The sequence below is a fragment of the Scleropages formosus genome, chromosome 17 (assembly GCF_900964775.1).
Source record: "Scleropages formosus chromosome 17, fSclFor1.1, whole genome shotgun sequence".
In the NCBI taxonomy this organism is placed as follows: Eukaryota; Metazoa; Chordata; class Actinopteri; order Osteoglossiformes; family Osteoglossidae; genus Scleropages; species Scleropages formosus.
Genome location: NC_041822.1, coordinates 25,417,494 through 25,438,649, shown reverse-complemented (window position 1 = coordinate 25,438,649; position 21,156 = coordinate 25,417,494). Strand labels below are relative to the sequence as shown.

At 47.7% G+C, this 21,156-nt stretch overlaps 1 protein-coding gene across 1 annotated transcript in view; it reads left to right on the top strand.

The window, feature by feature from the left end:
• LOC108921936 (serine/threonine-protein kinase ULK1-like) overlaps window positions 1–20,929 on the top strand; it is a 29,192-nt gene extending 8,263 nt beyond the window's left edge. The window contains exons 6-28 of the mRNA XM_029259449.1: window positions 1,475–1,648; window positions 2,375–2,448; window positions 2,688–2,789; window positions 4,004–4,062; window positions 5,295–5,377; window positions 5,535–5,585; window positions 6,130–6,218; window positions 7,079–7,238; window positions 7,689–7,749; window positions 7,955–8,047; window positions 9,113–9,238; window positions 9,353–9,507; window positions 9,718–9,792; window positions 9,908–10,134; window positions 11,049–11,224; window positions 11,389–11,504; window positions 11,969–12,088; window positions 12,170–12,357; window positions 12,987–13,186; window positions 13,436–13,554; window positions 14,841–14,998; window positions 17,116–17,251; window positions 17,844–20,929. Coding sequence (XP_029115282.1) covers window positions 1,475–1,648; window positions 2,375–2,448; window positions 2,688–2,789; window positions 4,004–4,062; window positions 5,295–5,377; window positions 5,535–5,585; window positions 6,130–6,218; window positions 7,079–7,238; window positions 7,689–7,749; window positions 7,955–8,047; window positions 9,113–9,238; window positions 9,353–9,507; window positions 9,718–9,792; window positions 9,908–10,134; window positions 11,049–11,224; window positions 11,389–11,504; window positions 11,969–12,088; window positions 12,170–12,357; window positions 12,987–13,186; window positions 13,436–13,554; window positions 14,841–14,998; window positions 17,116–17,251; window positions 17,844–17,899 — 2,798 coding nt within the window. The 3' untranslated portion in view covers window positions 17,900–20,929. The remainder of the gene's footprint in view (window positions 1–1,474; window positions 1,649–2,374; window positions 2,449–2,687; window positions 2,790–4,003; window positions 4,063–5,294; window positions 5,378–5,534; window positions 5,586–6,129; window positions 6,219–7,078; window positions 7,239–7,688; window positions 7,750–7,954; window positions 8,048–9,112; window positions 9,239–9,352; window positions 9,508–9,717; window positions 9,793–9,907; window positions 10,135–11,048; window positions 11,225–11,388; window positions 11,505–11,968; window positions 12,089–12,169; window positions 12,358–12,986; window positions 13,187–13,435; window positions 13,555–14,840; window positions 14,999–17,115; window positions 17,252–17,843) is intronic.
• Window positions 20,930–21,156: the final 227 nt, after the last annotated feature.

Sequence of the window (21,156 nt, the reverse complement as noted above, 5' to 3'; positions counted from 1 at the left end):
GATGGGGGTGGGGATGTTCTTTTAGGTGGTTCTGCTGCGTGTCGAATCCTGCCTGCGTGGGATGCTGCTGTTGAACTGCTGGCTGACGCGTCCTGGAATGCTTCAGGAGTTGAACCCAGTGCGTCTCAGCGGTTAATATGTAAAACACGGTTATGCAACTTTGGAGAGATCAAGTGTCACGGTAATAAATAAACAAACACACGTAAGCAGGGGGAGCCTTATGCCATGTGCTGAAACTTCTGGAAGCGTCAGGGTCATCGGCTTACATAAATGACCTTTGACCCATGTGCTGGAGTCCCTACATTCATCCACTCTGGGTTGCGAACCTGCAACCTTTTCCCCACACACAACTTTTCTGTTAATGTCTAGGAGGAAACTGCAATAGTTTGAAGTCTGGGCATCTCTAGGCGCTGCGTTTTGAACAGTTAAGGAAACAAAAACGATTGTTTTGATAAGAGCAGCCGTTTCCGTGGAGATAAGCCGGGGTTACAAAAGACGGGCAGGACAGAAAGAGGAAGTTTGGTCCCGGAAGGGTGTATTTTCCCAACCCATCAGCACCACGTTCACCAGTTCAGAGTCAACTTTAAACTACGGCTGTCTCATGTCCTTGTTTGTCGTCGTCCTCCTCCTCCTTCCCACCCCCCGAGCTCCTGTTTCTTTAATGACGCCACTGTAATGTGTTTATGTTGCCAAAGCGAACCTTTCACCAACCGCGAGGCAAGGCAAATAGATTATAACCATGATAATGATGTTGAGCAGTAAGAAAGGGCTGAAAAATTAGCCACACCCCCTCCCTCCTTTCTCTCGCCCTCTTGTCTCTCTCTCTCTCTCTGTCTCCATCTATTTAAATTTATTCTTTATCAGACACTTTTCTCAAAAGTGATGTACAATTCATAGTAAACAAAAGTGTATCAACAGCAGACAGAAGAGCTTTAGAGACAGACCCAGGATTATGGACACAGTTTGTGTGTGTGACACCACCACGTTGCTGGTTCACATCCCTCCGGTAGCTCCTATGGAAGTGACATTCGAACAGCAAATACGTAGATAAATATAGGAGATGGTGTTGGACTCATTGATGGAGCTATCAGGAGATCAGGAGAGAAGTGGCTCTCAAAGAGATGGGTTCGAGACCCTTAGTGAATGTGGGAGGAACTCAGGAGCTCTGAGGGATGAAGAGAGTTTATGCTGTCACATGGAGGATAAAACCAAGAACCTGCATGCTCTTGATTTAGGGCCCCTTGTGAGTGGGACCACCAGGTGTCCAGAGGTAAGGAGCACAGCGCTCCGGTTGGGCTACTAGTAGGGACTGGTCAGGTCCTTTAACCATCTTGTAGGCAGTAACCAGAGTGTTGACCTTGATACAGGAAGCAGAAGGAAGGCGGGAGAGATCCTTTGAGTCAAGATCTTAAGAGAGGGTTTGGTGGAAAGCTGTGTGATCTCCTGCCTGTCCAACCCTCATTCCCCCCAACAGCCAAGGGCACCCTGAGCGAGGACACCATACGGCTCTTCCTGCAGCAGATTGCAGGTGCCATGAGGGTCCTGCAGGCCAAGGGCATCATCCACCGGGATCTGAAGCCCCAGAACATACTGCTGTCCTACTCGGGGGGCCGCAAGTCCAACCCCAACAACACCCGCATCAAGATCGGTGAGCGCTCCCCCTCTGGGATGCAGGAAAAATGGGAAACGTCAACTGTGCTTCATTTACTGTGAAATCTCCCAAAATACCCCCTGCTCCATTGAGAGCCATCCGTTCTCCATGTTGTTTCCTGCGGACTTTGAACACGGTAAGAATGTGGTATTTGCACTCCCTAAAAGGATTAAAACCTGAAGTTCCTGGGTTTGAGAGAAGTGGATGATACTTTTACTCAGAGATTTGTTCAAGTTCTGTGATGGCTGGTGTCCTCAAAGTGGGCCTTTCCTAGTGGGGGTGGTGCTTTCCTGGGGGGGGGCTTTCCTAGGATGGGCGTGTCTTTTCTTGGGTTCTCTTATGCTGGGTGGGTCCAGTCCTACAATTGGCTCCTTTCTGTGTTGGGCAGGCTGTGTCTGTGGGGGCGGGTCTTCTCGAGGATGAGAATGGTCTTTTCTTGGGGTGGGCGGGGTATATTTGGGGTGTGCCATACCTGCGGTGAGGCCCTTTTACTTGAGTGGGTGGGCTTTTCCTCAGCTGTCTGCGGCCCGGTTGGTTGCAGCACAGTAGCGCACAGTAGGCTCTTGGTTCTCACAGCCTGTTAATTGAATGACCGTGGCACCCCTACGGTTGAGCCGTGCACCACTCCACAGAGGACTTGGTAGCGCCCCCATGCGGCCGCTCTCTGCTGAGTCGTTTTGAGGTTCATTTCCGCACTGTGACCCACCGTGTCGTCGTCCACAGCGGACTTTGGCTTTGCACGCTACCTTCAGAACAACATGATGGCGGCGACACTCTGCGGCTCTCCTATGTACATGGTGGGTCTCATCTTTCGCTTATCGTCCTTTATTTTTTATACTGTATATATGTGTGTGTATGTGTATACACACATATGTAAAAATGTGGTTTCCAATCATGCAACCAAAAAATGTTTCGAGTGAAACATTTTATTTCTGTAGAACAAGATGAACACGTATGATATGTTTGGAATTGGTCTGTTGCATGACCAGCAGTGCCAAGTAATTATACTGTGTGCTTTGTGCCGCACCCCCCCAAGGCCCCCGAGGTGATCATGTCCCAGAACTACGATGCTAAAGCTGACCTGTGGAGCATAGGAACCATCGTGTACCAGTGTCTGATGGGCAAAGCCCCTTTCCAGGTAAGAGCCCCATCTCCCAAGTGGAGGCCTTGCACCCGCTCCCCATGTCGGAGGGACTTCTGGGATGTTTGGCATTTAGGTTCAAATGTTCAGCCCTCAGACTCCTGCCTGTGGAGGAATTACACACACACACACATTTTCAGAACCGCTTGTCCCTCACGGGGTCACGGGAAACCGGAGCCTACCCGGCAACACAGGGCGTAAGGCCGGAGGGGGAAGGGGATACACCCAGGATGGGACGCCAGTCCGTCGCAAGGCACCCCAAGCGGGACTCGAACCCCAGACCCACCAAAGAGCAGGACTGCGGTCCAACCCACTGCGCCACCGCATCCCCCGTGGAGGAATTATTTATGCATAATTAGCCTGATGCTTCCATCACCTTAACCCTTTGTATGTGGTGAGGTGTGGTACAGTATGGTCATTGTCCATCTATCCATCTGTCCCACAAGTAGTTTTAATTTTAATTTAGATTGAACTTTAACAAAGAAATTACTATGGCCGACAGCATATTTTCAATTTATTATTGTTGTCCTCGATCTTTGTAAAAAGTAACCAGCTAAACGGAGCCGTCGGAATTATTAAAACTTTCGTCTGTTGTGACTTAATGGTGGGGGGGAAGTGACGGTGGGGTTATGAACACAGTGACATACGAACAGACTTCTAGTCCCACCTGTTCCCATAAATTGAGGAGCCGCTGTCTGTACTGCTGTGTGGTGCATGCCGGGATTGGTGTCAGCGCTCACCTTACCTGGCGCTTTTGCCGTGTTCTCTCTCGGGACCCTCGTGGTAAAGAAAGCCCCTCTGGCAAGAGCCTCGCCCCACTCTGTTAGTTGACATGCATGACACCGCATGCGCACACACACGCAGTTCAAAGGCTGTGACGGTGAGCCAAGCTCTGCCTGACAGTCGCACTTTGTGCTGCTCTGTGAATTTGGGACCCTTTTTTTTTTTTTAAATTTGCGTTCTTACTCTTTTAGAGCATCGTTCACTGTGGTAATCACGGAATAAATTCCCTTAATGCCCTGTAATCCCTTCTCAGTGTTGGAGAGCAACAGTGCTAGTATGGTCACCCCAGTCGCCACAGGTTCAACTCCTCTTCAGGTGTGTGTTGTGTGTGTGTGTGTGTGTGTGTGTGTGTGTGTGTGTGTGTGAGAGAGAGAGAGAGAGCACCCCCTGTTTTATGCTGCAGTCCTGTCTGTGTGTCTCCCCTGTAGGCCAGCAGCCCTCAGGACCTCCGGCTCTTCTATGAGAAGAACAAGAACCTCAGTCCCAAGTAAGTGCTGCTACTATTACAAATAATAATAATTGTAAAATAACAAACAATTAAGAAAAATCAACAATTATCTTTAATGAGTCATTTTTCTGGCACTTCTTTCCAAAGCAGCTCACAACATCAGGTTTGTAAACTAAGCTATTTGCATTTTAACATTTATTCATTTAGCTGAAACTTTTCTCCAAAGCAACTTACAATGTTAAGGTCACAGATATTACCTGCTTACAATCATTTACCCCTTTATACAGCTGGGTAATTTTACTGAAGGAATTTAGGGTAAGTACCTTGCTCAAGGGTACTACAGCCAGAAGTGGGAATCGAACCTGTAACCTTTGGGTCCAAAGGCAGTAGCTCTAACCGCTACGCTACCGGGTGTCCCTATCTACAGTAGAGTAATTTTTGCAGCAGAAAGTGGGATTCAAACCTGGGCCCTTCAAGAGCAACGTAGCAGCTTTGACCACTGCACCCCCCTGCTGGCCCATGCTGCCACTCCTCTAGCGTGTCCTTTGCGTCTCTCCCTGTCATTGTGTGTGTGTGCGTGTGTGAGACACACCGAACGTCTTCCAGCGATTACCACACTCGGCAGCCATGGAGTGTCATTCGTTTCGGTCCCAGGCCAAAAAATGATTGCAGTGGGAACCGTGTGGGTATCGAGTGTTTGAGAACCATTCCGGGGCTCGAGGACTCATAGCGGAAATGTTTCAGGTCCTGCAGGCGACATTACACTGCTGCAGGGGTGCAACGTGTGTGTGTGTTTCTGCAGGTGGCAACACTCCGCTTGCTTTGTGCTAGTGTCAATCTGCACAGACGCTACGTGTTCGGCATGTCTCACAGCTCGTGGTAATAGCGTCACAGTAACCTGGTGATGAATGCGCGCACACGAACGCAGGCAGTTGTGATGCAGTTCCTGTTAAGTGACTGACTGACTGACTGACTGTTTAACACACTTTTGACCTCAAGCTGGAAATCGGTGCTCTTTCTACATCTACTCTAATCCACAAGTACCATGTTTGACAGCACAACTATAGTAAATTGTATCTCTTATATGTTTGAGTGACGCAAATACCGGGCAGTCAGGACTCAAATAAGGCACAATCAAAATTTTTGACGTTTTTGCGTCGCCTCCTCTTGAATATTTGGATTTTTGAAACGAGGCACTCCTCCGAAAGGTGACCTTCTTCTTGCTCCCAGCTGAGCCCTTCCTTGCTCAGTGAATCTCTTGTGTTTCCTAGCATCCCCCGGGAGACGTCTGCCCCTCTCAGACACCTGCTCCAGGGCCTGCTGCAGCGCAACCACAAGGACCGCATGGACTTCGGTGAGGGACCCCATTTCGCTGGAGGGTGGGGACTCCCGCTGTTGGGTGGGGGCTCCTCTCTGCCTTGTGTCCTGCTTTAGAACAATGACGGCGAGAGTGATGCTGGAGCACAGGGCGGGTCTGTTCACACATGCATTTCCCCCGGCTTTCTTTGCAGAGGAGTTCTTCAGGCATCCCTTCCTGGAGGCCGGTTCATCCATGAAGAAGTGTGAGTAAAGAGTCTTTCGAACCCGACACGCAGCAGTGCTCCCATCCCTCAGAACTCCTCATACTTTCTATAAATGCAAACAATAGTTTTAGCACACGAGACCTGCAAATACACTGGAGATGAGTGCAGCCCTTTTACCATATCAGTATGGGCAGCAGGTTGCACCAAAGGGTCCCGGGTTCGAATCCCCGTCCCGCTGTAATACCATTGGCTTGTTAATTTGTCTGATGCTTTTCTTAAAAGCGACTGAGTGTTCAGCCACTCATGTCAGTTCAAAGCAAGGACCCTGATCAATGGTATAACAGTGGGAGGTGGGATTTAAACCCAGTCTAAGGGTGGCAGCTGCAACCACTGAGACATGTGCTGACCATGGTAAAAATGACAGTACTGTATTCGTGGCTAAATCAGGGTAAGTAGCTTCACATCGTGTCACAGAAAAGCATAACTTTTATTAATAATGAATGATAATAAGACTCTGTGTGTGTGTGTGTGTGTGTGTGTGTGTGTGTGTGTGTGTGTGTGTTTGCTCGCGCTCCTTTGACAGCTGTCCCCATGCCAATGCCCTCGTACCCCAGCTCTGCATCGGCCAGCTCCTGCAGCAGCTCCTCCACCTCTCACTTGGCCTCCCCTCCGGTAAGATGATTCGCCCGCTGGTCTCGCCACAATCCAGTCGCCTTCACTGATTTATTGTCACACTCAACCGTTTGCACTGAGAATTTCTGCCATTGTTGTACCTGTAAACATGGTAAAATACCACTTTAAAACCTCTAATCTTTGGTTTCATTAAATGGTTTTCAATCTACCGCAGTAATGCTGATATGACATTTTCTGTTTAAATCACCTATTTAATTCCCTGAGCAGGAAGAGATGAACACATTTACTTTTCACCATTAGGAAGTACATTATGAGTATTATGGGCAGTTAGCAGCAGAGTGGTTAGAGCTGCTGCCTATAGATCTGATGGTCACTGGTTCGAATCTCACCTACTGCTGCAGTAGCCTTGAGCAAGGTACTTACCTTCAGCTGGTGTAAAATTACCCAGCTGTATAAATGGTTAAATTTTTGTAGGTAGATTAACACTGTAACTAACTTTGGAGAAAAGCATGAGATATATGAACAAATATTAATGAAAGCTGAGTTACAGAAATTATATTCTGTGCTGAACTGACCCTCAATTTATCTTCATTGAAACTGATTGATTCAAGCTTAAGTTCAGTCGAGGTTCATTAACTCAGGTTAAATTTAGACCAGCAGGTCGCTGTGCACAGAAGTCGGTCAAGTTGTTGGCTTTTGTCTGGGTTCCGACTCCTCATTTGGACCGAAAGTGCAATCCCAGCATGTGAGCCCAAGTGGCGAGGCTCTGCCCACTGCTGCCCGAGCTCCAAACCTGTTCGCGTGCGGATGAGTAGCGGCCACCACACCAGTGGGGCAGGATGTTGCTGAGAAGCGACGAAGGCCCTAAGAGTGCTCTCTCGCCCCACCTTGTCCTACAGCAGTCCGTGGCTGAGATGCAGCAGCTCCGGCACAAGACACTCGCCTCCCCTACCCAGGATGCACCTGGCTTCCTGTTGAAGGACTCTGAAGGCAACAGCAGCAGCAAAAACTCCTCCTGCGACATTGACGACTTTGTGATGGTTCCCGCCCAGCTGCCCAGTAAGCCACACCCCTTTCTATTCACATTCTGCACTGACCAGTGAGATGCAGCTGTCCAATAAACCCCAACCCTCTCCATTCAAAGGATGGATTGGCCAATGAAAAACAGCTGCCCATTAAGCTTCCCTTTCACATCCACCTGTTGGATTGGTCATAGATATGTGCCCAATAGGTCCCTCCCCCATCACAGCTGCACAATAAGCCCCTCCCTTCATCAACATGCTAGCGGAGCAGCGAGACGGTGACTTAACCAGCAGACCCTGTGACGCAATGAGAAATCGGTCAGCGACTCCATTCACTCGCCACATTGTCACAGACACCTGTCACCTGAATGGGTGCATCATTTACCCGCCAGAAAATTGTTCATCAAATATTACTCCTGTCTCATCTGCCAAAAATAATGATAACTTTTAGTTTTGTTTACCTCGTGTACCTCCCGCTTGTTTCCAGGTGAGGTCACTAGCGATGGCCCGGCAGGGAAAGCCATACAAGACAGCCTGATGTACAGCGGGTGAGTATGGGGGGGGGGACTGGGGGGAAGTGTCCCTGGGGCAGAAGGTCCGTTTTAATGATTTTCATCAGACATAAGGCCTGTGGGGCACCAGGGGGTGCTCACAGTGGACTCTCTCTGCACTGAGTTTAAAGAGCTTTTAGCTGGGCTCCTGTCCACAGAGACTGACCTCTGACCCCTGTTGTGTTCCCCCCCGTGTGAACAGGAGCTCATTGCTGATCTCTGCTGGTGCACCAGTGACACTCGCCAAGGGGTCATCCCCCTCGCCCTCCTTCAGCAGCTCTCCAGGCCCCCCAGGGTGAGAGCCTAAGCACCGCAGGGTCTGTTTTTGGCCTGAGGTTCGGGACAATGAGCCCTCTGGGATGCCCAGTCCTATGGCAACTATAGCACCACCTCTGTCGCTGGTCATGGGAAGAATGGCTCTTGAACCCCAGTACTGTTTGAACTGTCACTGTTCGCTGAAGCGTCTGGGTCTCATTCATGGAACTTAGACCTTATTTTTTTAATAGAAGGAACTGAACGTTGGGAACACGGTTAACACGTATGAACAGAAATGGACGCAAATTGAGTCATGTGTTTCATGCCTTTTCTGCTGCTTCAGTTTATTTTATGGGTTCTGGTAAGAATTATGAACCACGTCAAACTGCTCACATTGAAAAGTAGCTGTCTTGTCTTGGGTTCGAGGGCGGAAAAGCCTCCGGTTGCATCCCTGGTGTACAGAGGGGTGCTGGGGTAGCATGAGGTCAGCACTGCTGCTGCATGTTGTCCAGGGGACACTTCCCCACACTCCCTCCAAAAATGTATTTTTTTTTTCTACAATTTTATGCTAGTAATAAGGATAATAGTATAAATTATTTATTAATGTGTCTGAAACTTTTCTCCAAGGTGAATTACAATGTGAGGTTTGCACTCGACAATACATTAATTTACCTCTTTATGCACCTTGGTAACTTCCACAGACAGTATTTTCCCTTTAACTGATATCATAGAATTACTCCCCGCACATATAAATGGAGTAAATAATCCTAAATAAGCGATTTAATATGCAAACCGAACAGTAGGTGGCATGGTGGTTAGTGCTGCCATCTTGCAATTCAAAAACCTGGGTTCAAATCCCACTTCCTGATGTTGTACCCATGATCAAGGTTCTTACCCAGCGTGATTACAGTGCTGTGTAAATGGGTAAATCGGTGTACATAGCTCAAGTCAGGTACAGTAAATATATTACTGTATTTACTGTGTTTTTCAAAAAGTTGAAGTGAAAGTTTTTGAGTATTTTGAGATCTGACTGCTCTCATATTCTTTCTTTCCCTTACCTGCTCATGTCGTCGACCCCGTTCGCCTGCCCTCCGCCGCGTCCCAGGAGTCGGCTGGCAGAGTTCCCCAGCAGCTACGACCAGTCGGTGCCCGTCCCTGTGCCCACGCAGGTGCACAACTACCATCGCATGGAGCAGAACCTTCTGGAGCCCGGCGCACACGGCTCACCCCGGTCAGTGGACAGCTCTTTGACCTTTAACCGTGTGTCCAGCACCTCCGTCCTCCGCGTCCTTCCGTGCCTCTCATCTTCTCCCTTCGCTCACACTCCTTGCGTTTCCGTCTCCAGGGCTGCGTCCCTCACCCACCGCCGGTGCTGCAGCGGCTCCCTGGCCTTCGGGAGGACCGGAACCTCACCCCCTTTCCCGGGAGACCCGGGACCCGTGGCGGGCGCTCGACGCCTGTCCCTGGGCGGGTCCAGACCCTACCAGCCGTCCCTTCAAGGTAGCTGCCTCCGCATGGACCTGTTTTATTCACACATCTGCTCCTCTAAATTTTGGGTTTTCACATGTGTTTTATTAGTGTTTATAATTAATAACAGTTGTTGGAAATTTTGAGTAACTGTGTCAGATAATTGATACATCAGTAAAAATTACCTTCACTGTGCAACTGGTGGTAACATGGAGATATAGCCCTGCTCACAATGTCTTCCAGTGGGCACCATCCCGGAGATGCCAGGGCAGCTGTGTCACATAGGGGTGGACCTGGGGCGGCCCATGCAGGGCACTGGTGAGTGGGGGTGGGGGGGGGCAGGGTTACGGTGCCACGCTACGCTTTACATTTCCTCCCGGTCCAACATGTTGCTTCTCAGACCAACCCGCCAATTCCTCTTTTTCTCCGACAGCTCTGCCCGGCCAGGAGCTCTACCCGTCGCAGCAGGGGCTCGGCTCCCGGCTCCACAGCGCCCCCTGCCTGCTCGAGGCCACCCACGGCTGCCGGCAGAAGATTCGCAAGCAAAATTCGGACCCACTGGTACAGCGGTGCTGTGGCCAGGCGCAGTACTCCTCTCCAAAACTGAGCGAGCTTATTCAGCGCAGCCCCCTGCCCACAATTTTGGGCTCCCCAACCAAGGTGAGTCGAATCTCAGGCCTGTTGTGTTCTGGCAGGTCATTATCGGTACTCTCTGGTTGCTCTTTGATTTGCTAGACGTTCGGGGTTTTCGCAGTTAAATTTTCTGGTGTATTTCTCTTTCTTACTCCCTTATTTTTTTCACTCAAATTTTTGGCTGTTGTGGACAGAACATGACCTGTAATTATGTGTCCAGCTGATAGATGGCAGTAAAGAGCAACCAGACAGAGCAGGAGTGAAGGACCTCCTTAATTCAGCTCATTGCACAGTGTCTACAGCTACTTGCTCCTTGTACCTCTTTATGGGATGAGTCAGTCATCAGCAAGAGTTTGTGGAGATGACGTGTTTATTTTCAGTTGTTTAATTCTTAAAGTTAACCAGCTCTAAAAACAGTTTTAAGTGTCAGCTAAATAAATGTAAATGTAAGAAAGTGTAGTGTAACTCGTGATGGATTCACTGCTTATTTTTTTATTTATTACAGCTGTATATGACATTTTTACAGAACTTAACCAATAAATAAATGAAGGAACATGAGTGTTAACCTTTTATAGTTGTGATTTAGAACTTATTATGGAGTTATGAACATAAAGTGTGAACCCAGTTCTGTTTTTAAACTAAGACAGTGTTACAGGACAGTGTTAAATATGTATTAACAATTGTATCCCGTTCAAGACCCATGTGGGCCTCTCTAAAGCGCGTGCTTAGAAAATAAACCCGATGAATTAATTATATGATAAAAATGACTAAAATAATTAAATTAGCCCGCACTGATTTTGGTTCATCTTTCATAAAGTTGAGCAGTCGGAGGGCTTCACTTCGGGTCTGTCACCTCATTACCTGTGGACTTCCTGGGTGGGACAAATATATGCAAATGAGTCTGTAGTTTGCACTAATTGGATGGTGTCCTACTGTTGCAGACCATGCCTCCCTTTGAGTTCCCTAAGCCCCCCAGTTCTCAGAACCTGGTCACCTTGCTGACCCAGCAGTGCCTGGTCCTCACACCAACCCGTAACCGGACCGTCCCGGACCTGAAGGATCTGGGTCCAGGTGCTGCGGCCTGCGGGGCAGAGGGTAGTCAGGGCGCATTCGGCAGGTAAGGGGTGCAAATTCATTGAGAACACTACTTGGCCATGGGTCCTAACTGACATGCTATTTTCGGATGACTTTCAGAGGCTTTTAGTGGGGGGTGGAGCCTAATACTGCTGTGCTGGCAGTTTTCTTAACCCAATGGAGTGGTTAACGTTCTCGGCCCCGCAGGTCCCTGAGCGCCGGGCGACTCTCGGACATCCTGCTGAAAGCCGCCTTTGGCACGCAGCTGCTGGATGGAGGGAGCAACGAGAACTTGACGGGAGACAAGCTCATGGACACAGCTGGTACGGCAATGGAAAGGGTGGGAGAAGGAGTCGGGGCTCGGTGAAAGGGGCGGCGCAAATGAGTGAAGGGCAGGCTGGGCGGGTCAGCTGGGACATGATGGGTTAGAAGCTTGTTTTTTTTTTCTAAATTTTCTTGAAAAGCTTTAATGCAGTTTGCATAGTGCTTAGAGCTATTGCTTTTGGACTCAAGAGGTCATTGGTTTGAATTCCACTTCCTGCTGCAGTGTGCTTTGTTCTGGTACTTAGGCTGAACTGGTGCAGCAAAAATAATAAATGGGTAAATCAGTGTAAGTAGCTTAACACTCTAAGTAACTGGAGAAAAGTATCAGAAAAATTAATGAATGACTAAATGTGAGTATAACATTTCTTTGGCCCACCCCAGTCCCCATAGTCCCCTGGTGGGAGGGGCAGGGCAGAAGGCTGGAGAAGCCCTGTCCTCTCATTAGGGATGTCTCTCTCCACAGCTCCCCTTAGTGGTGCTTTGGCTGCTGGCTCAGGAAGTCCCGCACCGGTGGTCTTCACAGTGGGATCTCCACCCAGCGGGTGCACCCCGCCGCAGACCCAGCGCACCAGGATGTTCTCAGGTAAGGGGGCGTCGGCTCCTCGGCGCACTAATGGTGTTAATGATCACATTTAACCTGCCTGTGTGGTCCCGCTCCCCGCAGTGGGTTCCTCCAGCTCTATCAGCTCTGCCGGATCCTTCTCTGGCCGTCAGACCCTGGCAGGTGTCTACATGGATGGCTGCGAGGGCCCCCCCAGCCCCCGATTCGGCTTCACCGACGCAGTGACAGCCAACCTGGAGGGCGCCGTAACCTTCGAGGCCCCGGAGCTGCCGGAGGAGACACTGATGGAGGTGAGTTGAGCGGGAGTGGAGTGGAAAGCGGAGCCAGGAGGCGCTTGCTGTTATACCTTTCGGAGGGACTGCATACTGGCAGCAAACGGATCCAGGTCTCACTTTATTTACATGCAAATTTAAATTTTTATATTTGATGGACTGGCGTACCATCCAGGGTGTACCTCCCTCAGCCTTACGCCCAAAGTTTCCAGGATAGGCTCCGGATCACTGACCCTGCTGAGGCCTAGCGGTTATTGAAATTGGATGGATGGATAAACTAACATTTATTACATTTATTCATGTAGCAGATGCTTTAGTCCAAAGCTGTGAACAATAATTATCTGTTTATCTGACACTTCATCAAAGGTGAATTAGTGTTAGCCGAGTGGGGATTGAAACCACGTCCAGCTGCACAGCCCACATGCTGCAAGCCACTGGCGCTACCTGCTATGCCACTTGGTGTTTAAAATTTTTTTCTTTTTTTTTTTTTTTTTTTTTTGAGTCCAGGCTGTGCACATCCATTTGAAAAGGAAATGTGTACTGAAAATTAATTTTACAATACTAATAATAGCAATAATAATGATAGTAATAAGCGATGCTCTTATATCCCAAAGTGAGGTGTCCCGGTCACTGTCTCCCCCATGCAGCAGGAGCACACAGAGACCCTGCACAGCCTGCGCTTCACACTGGCCTTCGTCCTCTGTGTCATGGAGATGGCCGGTGCCAAGGGTAGCGGCCTGGAGGTGAGCGTGACCCCAGACGCCGCCACCGCCCCCGACACCTCCTTCCTGCAGCCCCAGCAGAGCCTCGTGGCCGACCAGATCAGCCAGCTGAGCCGCGAGTGGAGGTACGTAGGGAGGGCAGGGATCCGAACCTGTAACCTTGAGCTTTGAGAGGTGGTTTAAATGTCTCTGCAGTGACTGAAAGTGTGTGTGTGTGTGTGTGTGTGGGTGCATGTGTGCGGACGCATGGACCAAACCATACCACAGTCAGTCAATACACATTTAAATGCAATTGCAGTGGTGGTGTTTAATGTTGAAGACACGTCTGTGTGTGTGTGTGTGTGTGTGTGTGTGTGTGTGTGTGTGTGTTCCAGCTACGCAGAGCAGCTCGTTCTCTACATGAAGATGGCGGAGCTGCTGTCATCGGCGCTCCAGAACGCCATGGATGCCATCAGGCAGGGAAAACTGTTCCCATCCTCCACCGTCAAGCAAGGTCAGCACGCGCACACACACCGTTGCTGTTCGGTTTGTTCATTTGTTATGTGAAATATAACAAATTAGGTAAGTATTAGAATTACCAGCTCATAGTTTTGGGGAAACAAAGTTTGTCAATTTCCCGTTTAGCCCATAAGAGGCATTTTTTCCATCCAAAAAAATCATATACATAGTGTTAATGAAACACCTGAAACAAGTTGTGTGTGTCTGTGTGGGGTAACACGAACCTGTTTGTTCCTTGCCCAGTTGGTGTGACTTCTTTGTACGCTTAAGATTGGCATTATAATAACAAGATGCATTAAAGCTTAAAATTAATTTTATTACTGTTTGTTTTATTACAGATTTATTTACGGGACTTATTTGTACTTTTTTTATTATATGGTTTTATTATTTTTTTTAACTGACATTTAATACACCCTAAAATGTACTTAGCAGTATGTTCTTGCAACAAAAGCTAGTCGAGGCCTTTGTCCCTGGTCTGTGTTCCGGAACTCTCTGCAGCATGCAGTTGACAGTAATTAGTAAAGGAAAATAATACAAGGGATATGATGAATAGTACAACACAGTAATAAATGAAAATAGTGGAAAAGTGAAAGCATTCCAACATTTGCAAAAAAGGGAAAATACAAACATCACAGGAAACGCATTAAGAGAACTATTAAATTGGTATTTAAATTTTCAATATAACTGACACGTTATATTGATTTATTGGTTTGTTTTCTGTCCTTCGGTGCCAAACGGGTTAAATTGAACAAGTGCGGTACTAGCAGTGGACATAACTGAAACGATACACAGAGTGAAACACACCATGACATCAGCAGTTGTGAGACGCCATCAATTGTGAGACACATCCCGATTTTCACTCTGTTAAAAGTTGGAAAAAATTTGTCTTGGAATCGAGCAAATGTGGTAAATTTCAACTGATCCCCGTGCTTAGCTCTTGGAAAATGAACATTTCCTTCCTTTGCTTCTTTACATAGGTTCAGCTGTTGGGCTGCATACGAGAAGTGTGTGTGTGTGTGTGTGTGTGTGTGTGTGTGTGTGTGTGTGTGTAAAAATACCATTCGTGGTGATGGTCAGGGTACGAGTTGTGCTTTCCTTTGTTCAAGTATGTGCTTATAGTTCTAGAGGTGCAGAAAAAATAAATAAATAATAATAATAAAAAAAAGAAAAGCGGGGCACGCCAGCATCGACTGACCAAAGGACTGTTTTATGTGAACACATCCAGCATCTCCTGGGGACAGGTGTTCCACGCTGACGCCTCTCTCTCCCTCTGTGTGTCAGTGGTGAAAAAGCTGAACGAGCTGTACAAATCCAGCGTGTCGTTCTGCCGTGGCCTCAGTGTGCGTCTGCAGCGCTTCTTCGTGCACAAACAGCGCCTCATGGACCGCATAAACAGCATCACGGCTGAGAAGCTCATCTACAGCCACACCGTGCAGATGGTACGTACCGTTGCACCTCCGAGCAAAGGTGTGGCAGATGGTCTGTTGAAATGATGACTGACTAATAAAGACGTAATAAAAAGTCGAAGTTGGATTTTTTTCAGGGAGTCAGTTAAGCTGTCATGTTACAATCCAATAATAACACATCATGGTCAAAGATCAGTTTTTAATTTGTAGTGGAGCAAATGCGACCCGTCTTTATACGTTCAACAGGTAGGTGGCAGTAAAGAGCACCTGAACAGGCAAAGGTGTGAGACTCAGTTCCTGAGTGCTGGTGGTCAATAAGGGGGGGCACAGTGGGTTTGACCAGGTCCTGTTCTCTGGTGGGTCTGGGGTTCGAGTCCCGCTTGAGGTGCCTTGTGACGGACTGGCATCCAATCCTGGGTGTGTCCCCTCCCCCTCCGGCCTTGCACCCTGTGTTGCTGGGTTAGGCTCCGGTTCACCGCGACCCTGCTCGGGACAAGCGGTTGCAGACATTGTGTGTGTGTGTCTGTGGTGATCAGTAACATGGTTTAGCTACTAGGAGTAGGAATTTGTGGAAGATATTGCATATTAAATAGGAATGCACAACAGGAATACGGAAAATAAATTTTTGGTAGACATTGTATGTTTATTTTTAGTTATTTTAATACAGCTCAAAATTAATAGAATGTTAAAGTGAAAGACTTAAGTCTTTTTTCTAATTTATTATAGCTATATCTAGATTTTTACCAAACCTAAGCCATAAATAAATTGAGGGATATGTGATATTAAACCTATTGATGGTGCCTTGGTGGTGAAAGAGTTATAAAACAGGAGAAATTACGAACAGACTTGCGGTGTCAGTTGTGATTGTAAGCTGGGCAGTTGCTGTGAATGAGTTATTTGAGTTCCTCCTGCAGTGGGGCACTCAGGTTCTTTAGTTCTTATCCTGCTGTAGGTTGAAAAACAGTCCCTGTAGGATTACTTTAGATTGGGTTGTGGCTTCAAGGTGCTGGGAAAAGCAGAGATTTAAGTAGATTGTTACTCGCAGACTCTTGAGCGATGATTGAACTGGATGAGCAAATTGTCCAAGCTGATAGAGCTCCTGACAGCTGGATGGACCTGCTGGGAGATGGAGGATTGCAGTACTACAAAAGCTGAGCTATAAATTGGTTGGTTATTCAGGCAGAGATATTGGAGAGACAAGCTGCACTGCAGCAGGCGCAAGGTCTGGGTGTCATCAATATAGCAGCGATACAAGTCATGAGAGGTGATGTCAGAGCTGAGGGAAGAGACCTAGATGGAAAAGTTTAAGACCCTGGTTATTGTCTACAAAAGCATCCATAGAACTGCTCCCAGCTATTTACAGGACTTGATCAACCGCTACACCCCAACCAGACCCCTTCGCTCATCTACTTCTGCTTGCTTGGTGGTCCCGCGCACGAAAAGTAAAGCACGGTGGTTCTCGGTTCTGGCTCCGTTGTGGTGGAACGACCTTCCCCTCTCACTCAGAACTGCTGAATCTCTGTCTGCGTTCAAGAAGGGTCTGAAAACTCACCTTTTCTGGACTCATTTCGCCCGAGATTTCTCCAGCTCATCTATGGTGTAAATGTTCATGCACCGTAACTTCATGATCATCCCCAGATAAGCCTTTACACAGCCGCTACTCCTGTATTGTACGTAAATGTTTGTGTACCTTAAAAAATTGTAGGAACATGACCAGGATTCATCTGTCCTGCGTTTTATGCACCTACTCGAGCGATGAACATCGGTGCATAAAGTGGAAAGTAACAAACTAGGTTTACTTAAGAATCACGTATCTTCAACTATGTCTCTTTCTACTAATGTAATGTACAAATTGTATTTTCTCTGAGATGTACATCGCTTTAGAGAAAAGCATCTGCTAAATGAACAAATGTAAAAGAGTAACGGCCCAAGTACTGAGCCCTGGGGAACACAGGTTGGGAGCCATGCCAAATTCATATAACTACAGTTTTGTGTCTTTGCTGCAGATGGTGAAGGTTTCTGACTAAATCTTGACATCTATGAGTAAAAGTGTGATCCTTTTCTCAGCAGTTTAGGAACTACTGTATAACTTGATCAGCGTTCTGTTTTTGGGTGGAGCCATGCTTATCAGAACACCTCTCTCTACCCAGGTGCAGTCTGCAGCTCTGGATGAAATGTTCCACCATGGGGCGTCTTCTGTCCAGCGCTACCATAAGGCCTTGCTGTTGATGGAGGGATTGTCCCACATGGTGGCCGACCAGGATGACATCCATAACCTCAGCAAGTGTGAGTGAGGTCTTCTTGGGGACACATTTGACAAGAACAGCTTCAAAATATAGAAAGCAGTATCAAAAGTGGAAGGCTACTGTATCACAATTTGTGCAGTTTGATTAGTGGGAGAGCTGTGTAGGAGCATTTATTTACCCAGTTACAGAGCTGGGTAATGTTTACTGAGCAGTTCAGGGTTAGTAGCTAAATTCATCAAGGATGCTAGAGCAAGAAATGAGATTCGAACCCAGGCCCTTCAAGTCCAAATGTGCTGGTTCCAATCATTACACCCCTTTTTGGTCGTGTAATATGGGCATAGAAGTGAAGGCTGAACATAAGTAGATACAGTTGCGTTAAATTAGTTTATAGCTCAGTGTCAACAGGGGCGTCTCAATGTCCATTCAGGAGTTGATATGGGTTATGATGGACACGTCAGACCATGACAAGGGGCAATTATTGTCTTACTGACCTCTTGGAACTTGTGTTTTGTGAACTTGTGGGGCTCTTTTGCTCAATGTTCTGAAATGAGGGCCAAACGACCGCTGGGACTCGTTTGTCCCGTGTGCTAGCGCGTGTCCCCGGTCACACGGCTCCTCTCGTGTCTCTGCAGGTAAACTGTGTATTGAGCGGCGGCTCTCAGCCCTGAAGTCGGGGCTGTGCGCGTGAGGAGCGAGGACCACCGCTGCAGCCCAGTCCTACTGCTGCCCGTCCCCCAGCCCTGCCCCGTAACACTCATGTAACCCCAGCTTCTTTTGAGTGTCTCTACCCCTTTACCCCACTGCTGTGGCTCAAATGACTCCGCCCCTCCGAAGAGCTTTCCTGTCCTGACACGGGTTTGGACCAAGCTTTCAGGGACACAGGGCGGTGTAACTGTGTCCCCCGCCGATGGGAACTGGTTTGTCGTGAGTGGAAAACCAAACAGCCGGTGCTCCAAGAGGGAAAACCCAAATCGGTTTGTGTGGAGCCATCTTGGAGACTAGAAGGGACCTGCGTATCACAAGGGGGTTGATGGAAGGTCAGTGTGACTCGTTGACATGGAACTGGCCCCATTTTAGAGTGGAAACTGTCCTTGCTGGGCTATAGTGGGTCCCCTGGTGTTCCCAGGATACATTTTGCTTTTTTCTATTTATTTTTGTACCCTTTTCTTTAATCTGACTGAAGTCGAGATGTGCTTCTTCAGACTGAGAAGGTGACCAGGACTAGCTCTCGCACTAGATCACGGAGAACGTCTACAGTGACACTGGCATCAAGGTTTCGAAGAGCCAATAGTGTTGAATACAGACCATCTGGGAGGCGGGGTTAAGAAGGGGTGGAGTCAAAGAATCGTGTTTGTAGACCAAAGTATTGTTTCAGCGTCTTGGCTGAGAGCACCACACGACAATGTGCGTTTCTCCATGCGTCGTCTTCACTTCGTTTCTTTGCACTCAGCCGGTCACGGCAGTTCATGGTCTCGCCGAGGACGCAGCAGCGAGAGGGTTCGGCAACTCGTTCGGAAATTCTCCATCTGCTCCCCCTTTCACCTGCACGGAAAACAGCCAATCGGAACACGCGAACGTGAGAAGATTTGCACGCATCCAATGAGCTCTTCTCCGCACGCTCTCGTCCCGTTACAACAGGCCGTCTTTGGCCGCCATGACAACAAGGGACGTTACGACACCTTTCAGCTCATTAGCGACGATCACGATTTTTGCAGTAAGTGGCCTGAATGTAGCAGATGGCCGAGGTGTGGAATTTCCATCTCGTGACGTCAAAGCTGCAAACAGAACGAAAGAGGCCTTTATTTTTTTTTTCTTTGTTTTCCTTACTCCAGATGCGGGACATTGGAACGGAGGAGCACTTTAATCCTTTTTGAACTTGCGGAAACATCAAATTTTACTTTCCTGCATTTCGGTTTTTATGTATCTTTTAATTAGCTGAGTGAAAGGCATTTACTTCAGAATGGGAAAATTAGGAGGAGCGGGTTGGAAGTAGAAAGGGTCAGGTCAGGGTGATGACCCAAACTGATATTTGCTCTGTCCACACCCACCTGGAGCCAAGGGACGCAAGGAAGCGGCCTGAGGACAATCCTATGCAGCCTACAATCATCTGAAATATATAATTCCATTGTTGTTATTGTTTAACTTATGAGATTCTCAAGCTGTCCAGAGATGCTGCCTTTGCTCGATATGAAGGAGGGAGCTGCGAGCACTGCAGATGGGAGGTTGTACTGAAAGGTGGAGGCTGCGGGGGTGTTGTGGCTGTGTGGGCAAGGAATGGCGTTGGCTCCGCTAACTCAGGAAGTGTCTACGGAGGCTCAACTCCACCGTCGTCTGCTGGAATGGCCCATATCCTTCCACTGCCCTTTCCCACCCTCCCTGACTATGTGAGCTCTCCTTCCACTTGAACACTATGTAGAAATGAGCGGGTCTTGCTCCTGTGCCCCTGACCGCGGCGTCGCCTGGACTGCGCCCACAGGACAGCGGGGCTCTGGGACTGCCCGAGCCACCAGGGATGCTGGGTGGCAGCGTGCGTGCTTCGTTTCAGATGCTGCACGGCTGCTGGTGAACGGACTAACGAACCTATAATGTACTGTATGTGGATGGATCGAAGACACAGGTATGCTGAGATGTGGGCATGTTCTATGTGCCATTTTCATTTTTTCCCGTATACTCATTCTACACATTTCCTTTTCTTTCACTTGTTTTCTCGGGGTGTGTTTTACTTGTGTTTTGGCTGGATGATGATTGACCTGTAAGTTATGGTTTGCATTGATGTGTTTTGTATGTACCTGGACAGATGTGTATAAGCTATAAGAAAAAAAGAAACTTAAAAAAAAGGCACCTTTTGAAAGTCATTAAATTTCTACACAGTTTAAGAAGTTAGGTTGATAGTGTGTTTGTACTTACGTGTGTTATTTTAGTTTTTATTTCTGCCCACGCTGAGTTGAAGTAGCCAACCTCAGATGGGTGTTTTTGTGCAGTTTCTGTATGAGTGGATAACATAAAAATGAGTGGTTTTTACTGTGAGCCAAACTTGTACCTGGGGTAACGTTAGTGTGTCTTCACATGAGGGCGGCACGCTGACGCAGCGAGGCGAACCTGGATACAAGTGTCGCAGGTGGACAGAAGCCAAACTGGTGGGTGGGCAGACACCGTTTTGCACAGGGAGGTTTGCGTGCAGTTGAGCGAGGGCGGCGACAGCGGGACAAATCCACTTGGAGAAGCTGCTGCTCTTCATCTCGTTGGCCCGGGCGCCAGTAGGAGGCGCCAGCTTTGTGCTCCCCGCCCCGTTAGCCTGAGCCTTCCTGCGGCTGTGTGTAAATGAATGTATACAATGTGCATCCACATACTCTTCCATAAAGAATTTCACCAAAAGCAATGTATATACTTTCATAATACTTGAACACTTTGCTGACAGGCTTCTGAATATAAACCATTTATTTTGTGGTCGTTCAGTGTCACTTTTTACCGTAATTTTGCAGAATTACAGCATCTGTAAATGGGTATTTATTGGATTATGGATAACGTATTTAGGACCGCTTCAGGCATTTTTCCGTCACCCCCAAGAAATCCATTTCCGTATATATTCTGCAACGATTTCTTTGTTGTTGATCTCTTGTAACATATTACTGATAAAACTATAAGAAATTAAAAAAAAAAAAAAATCTGTTGTAAGATTGGTTTGAATGTGCAACACAAATAAAGAGTTTTAAATGCCTGTAGTATTTTTAAGTTACTGCTCTGTCAGGACTTTGATTTCCATTTTGTTTGTGGACTTAAGTACACTGGCTAATGTATTGTCACAAATTTAGTGACTTTTATCATACTGTAAAACCAGTATCTTTCAAAATAAATGAGCCCAAAAGAGGGGCAGGGGGAAGAGTTATAAAGTGCTACAACCAGTTGAAAAGGCAGATGAAACCCTTTGAGCTATCAGTTGAAAGC